General features: G+C 35.4%; 1 protein-coding gene across 1 annotated transcript; it reads right to left on the bottom strand.

Moving 5' to 3' along the window:
- LOC133724178 (DNA topoisomerase 6 subunit A-like) lies at window positions 1-1,502 on the bottom strand. Its single transcript, XM_062150896.1, has 2 exons — window positions 1,080-1,502; window positions 1-975 (listed from the first exon to the last, which is right to left on the bottom strand). The coding sequence occupies exons 1-2, from the start codon at window positions 1,500-1,502 to the stop codon at window positions 1-3; spliced, it is 1,398 nt and encodes a 465-aa protein (XP_062006880.1).
- Window positions 1,503-5,275: the final 3,773 nt, after the last annotated feature.

Here is a 5,275-nt window from a genome sequence, read left to right as displayed (position 1 = left end):
TTATCCTGCAATTTTTTTGAAGATAAACTTTGACAAATATTCAAACTCATACGAGGAAAGTATCTCAATTTCTGCACGATAGGTCATTTGTTCCAGCATCTTTCTCCATGCCAAATTTTCCTTCACAAAGTCTCTTTCCAAAAGTTCTTCTTTCTTCTTCAAATCCTCTTTGCCCAACCTTTCAAACCGAATTCCACCGTTTTCACCATACAACTGAATCTCATCACTCCTCAAATCAATCAAATCTTGAGGTGACACGCCCAACCACTTTATGCCTCTCGTTCTTAGATGTCTAGAATTGTAGGCCATGCTTATGGATCCGTACAAGTATGTGAAAAAAATTTCAAGTCCATGAGGATTGCTATCCGTAAGGACCAGCACAAGAATATCCAAAGCGTTGGCCATCTTCTTCAAGAATATTCGAGCCGCAATACTTGGTTGTCCGCAGCCGGTCATGATGATGCACTGGAAATGATCCTGAAGCTTTGATTCAGCCAATCTCTGAAAAACTGTGTCCTTCTCAACAACTAAAATAAATCTGGGTTTCTTCACATTCGTAAGCACAAACTCAACGTACTCAACATCTTCACACAAGATTTGCTGAACTCTTTGCTTCGCACAAATAATTCCTCCATCAGGGTACGGGAAACTAACATTCCCAATTACCTTGCCTTTGTCAGAGCTCAATATACTCAAGTTACTCCGAGTACAACCAATAAGTACACATGCAGAGTCCAATATCTCATCAACAACCGCATCAGTTTTGAACAAATTAGTATATGCATACTGAAGCCATCGCTTGTTCACGTGCATGTTTCTCTTGCAAAGATTATAAATCAGATTCAAAATAGTATTAAACCTCTTGAATCGCATGTTCGGCTTATCGGCACGATGTTCGTAACACTTGCTTGTGCGTATGTCATTCATCATCACGCACTCCAGTTCTTTCACATAAATATGTTCCTCTGGTTTTGGCTGCAGAATATAACACCTTCCTCCCTACTTGCGAAACTTCCCATATACTTTTTCAATTCTTCTCATTACTTTCTCGCGAGATAGTGATTCGACCTCCCAGCAACCTGTGTAGCTACTCTCTGCATTATTTTTTTTAGTTGCTTTAGGGACAAACCATCTGTATCAGTGGTGGTTTGTGGCTGGTCTGCTAGGGAGTTGAGGATATCTTCCTTACTTTTCAAATGTTTGTCTCTCTCAAGTTTGCTGATAACAAATGGGTCTGTAAGTGGGTGAAGGCATGGAAAATCTTCATGAGGAATGGGAAAACCTTCATCATCCCTCTCAATCTCGCTGTCTGAGTCTTCATCACCTTCAAAGAACCAGAACTCATATGCATTACCTTGTTCATCGTCTTCAGAGATGTCTTCCTCTACATCATCCTTCTCATCGTCCTCAATAGTGAGCTTTGTAAATTGAGGAATAGTGCTCTCTATGGATGATCTCCTTAAGCGAGAGAGAACCTTTTTGTTCTTTTCATCGGTGTTCATGTTGACCAAACTGTACAAAGACAAAAAATTATCCTCCCCAACATCTCACAAGTCAAACTTCCCCACCATCTCACAGATTTTCTTACCTTATTGATCGATATATGCCCATAATGGCATTATGCTTATATGCGCATGTTTACGATTTTTTGTTAATATGCTAAATCGAAGTAATACATATCATTTTTTTCTATATCTATCGTTCATCTTAAATCTCAAAATTTATTCAACATAAGGGTCTTTCAATTTCAGTATTAGTACAAGAAATATTGCACTTAAATTTTTTTATATTAATATGTTTTGAAATATGTTTTTTTTTTTTTTTTTGCAAAAGATTTGTGTTATTTCTAGAGGATGACTGAAAATGAGTTTAGTTTGTTAGTTAATAAAATTTGACCCTAAGTGAGATTCTTGTCTACGCCACTGATCCCATTGTTATTGAATTTCGGTTTATATATTTTAGGCCCAAAATTGGACCAGTTTGATCATTTTATGTTAGTTCACCTCGCGTGGCATGGGCGGATCTATAAACTTTTGTCTAGTGGGAAAGACTACAACTAAGGACCTCTCAATATGTCACGTGAGGCCTAATATCAATGCCACTTCAAACACACATCATTCACTACTATAATGACCTCTATAACTTGGCATTTAGTGGTGATGAGAGAAGTGAAAGAGATAACGAAGAGAGAAGCAAGTGGAGCAAGAAGTGGATGATGAGAATATTAATTATCACGTTCATCCAAAGTAAATATATTAGAACATTTGATAAAAACATTAATATGCTGGATTACTAAGCATAAGACTATATAACTCCAATCTTTCAAACTTTAGCTCAAAAGACAATAACTTCCAATCTACTTTAATCTATCATTTTATATCCTCTAACACTCATAATCATAAACTACACATCTAACAACATTGTTGGGACATTTTATCCAATCCAATCCCTTTTTTGGAAGATAAATTTTTTACAAATGTTCAAAATGGTAAGAGGAAAATATCTCAATTTCAGCGTGAAACGTCATTTGTTCCATCACCCTTTTCCATATCAATTTTTTCTTGACAAAATCTTTTTTCAAAGTTCATATTTTTTTTAAAAAAATTTGTGTTCAAGTTTTCAAACCGATATCCACCTTGAGCACCGAACAACTAAATTCCATCTTTTTTTAAAATCAATCGAATATGTAGGTGTCACACCAACCACTTTATGCCTCGTGTTCTTAGATTTTGGGAATCGTAGGCCATATAAGTATGTCAAAAAAATTTTGAGTCCATAAGGATTGCTATTTGTAAGGACCTATACAAAAATATTCAAAGCATTGGCCATCTTCTTCAAGATTACTCGGATGACAATAATTGGTTGTCCGCATCCGATCACGATAATGCACCCAAAACGTTTGTAAAATTTTGATTCAGTCAATCTGTGAAAAACTGTGTCATTTTCAACAATTATAATAAATTTGAATCTGTCCACATTTGTATGCACAAAGTCAGTGTAATTAACATTTTCACACAAGATTTCATAAACTTTTTGGCACAACTAATTCCTCCATCGTTATTGAAACGGATACTAACACTATCAATAACCTTGAGTTTGTCCAAGCTCAAGATACTAAAGTTAATGCGAGTATAACCTATCACTACACATAAAGAGTCCAACATCTCATCACCAACTGTATTAGTTTGAATAAATCAATATGTACATATTGAATCCATCGCTCGTCACTTGCAATTTTATATTGCGGAGATTATATATCAGATCCAAAAGAGTAATAAACCTCTTGAATCACATGTTTGGCTTACCACAACGAAATTCATAACTTGCATTTACGTATGTCATTCCTCATCATGCACTCTAGCTCTTTCACATAAATATATTCATTTAGTTTTGGCAGCATAATTTTTTTTTTTTTTTGGTTCCACAGATTAAGCATCAAAAGATTAAACAACAAAATTGGTTCCACAAATTAAACACAAAAGATTAAACAACAAAATTAGATCACAACAAATGTCTGAAGAATTATTCCAAAACCGAGGTGATACCAGCTCACTTCTTGGAGGTTGCAGTGCAAAACTCAATGAGTTTAATCACCCCAAGGATAACGAAGCATATCATGATCACGATCAACACCAAGAAGAGATATATCTTCGCCAGAATCCCCATTTTGCGTTGGGCCTCCCCGATCCAGTTTCTGGTCGTCGGAGGTCCGTTAATACCGGTGCCACCGTTGGACGAGCCAGTGCCTCCGTTTAGATTCATGTTCGCTATGTAGAGGTTTTCTCTCGTTCTGATTTTAAAACAGTAATCTCTTTTGGCCGCATAATATAACACCATCCTTCATGCGTATGAAACTTTCTATATATTTTTTCAATATTTCCTCGCGATATATAGATTTTACCTCCCAACAATTTGTATATGATTATTTTTTCTTTCAGTTGCTTTAGAGATAAATTGTCTATATCGGTGGTGGTTTGTGGCGAATTTATGAGAGAATTGAGTATCTTCCATTACCTTTCATATTTGTCTCTCTCAAGTTTGCTGATGATAGTGAGTGAAGCTGTGAAGGAAGGACAATTTTAACAATAAGAGAAAAACTTTCATCCTTCCTCTCTTCAATCTCTTTTTGTGTCATCGTCGTCTTCGTAGACCTAGCACTTATTTGCATTGCTCTATTCATCATCTTCATAGATGTTGCTCACTCTATGTCATCAACGTTAATGCATAGCTTCGTAAATTGATGGATGGTGCTTTCTATGTCATCATTTTCAATGGATAGTTTTGTTAAGTGAAAGATCGTTAAGTGAGAGAGAATCTCCTTGACGTTCATGGTTGACAAATCTCTACAACGACTCAAAGATCTAAGTAGCGCTCCAAATTTAGTCGATCGTATGTATGAAACTTACATTTTGTGAAGAGGGCAGGGGGTATTTATAGTGATAGACTTTCCTAATTTATGTAGTCCTATAATTTTTTGAGTTAAATTAATAAGGAAAAAAGTCACAAAGAGTACCCAAACTTAAACTTATTCTACACTTTGGTACCTCATCTTTTAAATAAATCATTTTGGTACCTCAACTTATGATCTCTATATAACACTTATTAACACAGTTAACTCAATTGTCACATTGCTTTTTCTATGGGTGTTTTCGTCCTTTTACATTTTCCCCTACCCTTATCAACGGCAATAAGGGGTTAGAGATATTATTTCCAGATTCTGGTAATATATATAAGGGATTATTTTCTTTCTCTTAATTCACATAGAAACAGATTGTACAATTACCAGAGATAATTCACGTAGAAACACTTGTACCTCACTATATTTGTTATTCACATGTACTCGTATTACTGTTAGTAGTGGTTCTTTATTTATGAGTGTTGGGGTGCTAGTCATAAATTGGGTTCTGATGTGCAGGGGAAAAAGTAGTTGAAGTACTTGCATTGAATTAATTAAAATTGGGATGGAATATTCATTGCAAAAAGATGGAATTGATGAATATTTTGAACTTTGTTTTTCCTTGAATGAAATTGCAGCTTAGGTTAACATGGTCATTTTGGATTTTAACATTCATTTTGCTGACATTTGCAAGTGATTTGTTTAGTCTTGCAGTAAATCATGGAGGGAGGATTTATAGTCAAGGTTCAATGGCTTTAATTACTAGGCCAACGATTTAGGTTAAGTGCAGGGTCCAATTATATATTGGTATCGAATACCCAGTAATGAACCAGGGAGTGGGTATTTACCAATTACTAATGATGAGGATGCTGTTGACAT

The sequence above is a fragment of the Rosa rugosa genome, unplaced genomic scaffold (genome assembly GCF_958449725.1).
Source record: "Rosa rugosa unplaced genomic scaffold, drRosRugo1.1 SCAFFOLD_184, whole genome shotgun sequence".
NCBI classification, from domain to species: domain Eukaryota; kingdom Viridiplantae; phylum Streptophyta; class Magnoliopsida; order Rosales; family Rosaceae; genus Rosa; species Rosa rugosa.
This window is presented reverse-complemented; position numbering and strand designations above follow the sequence as displayed.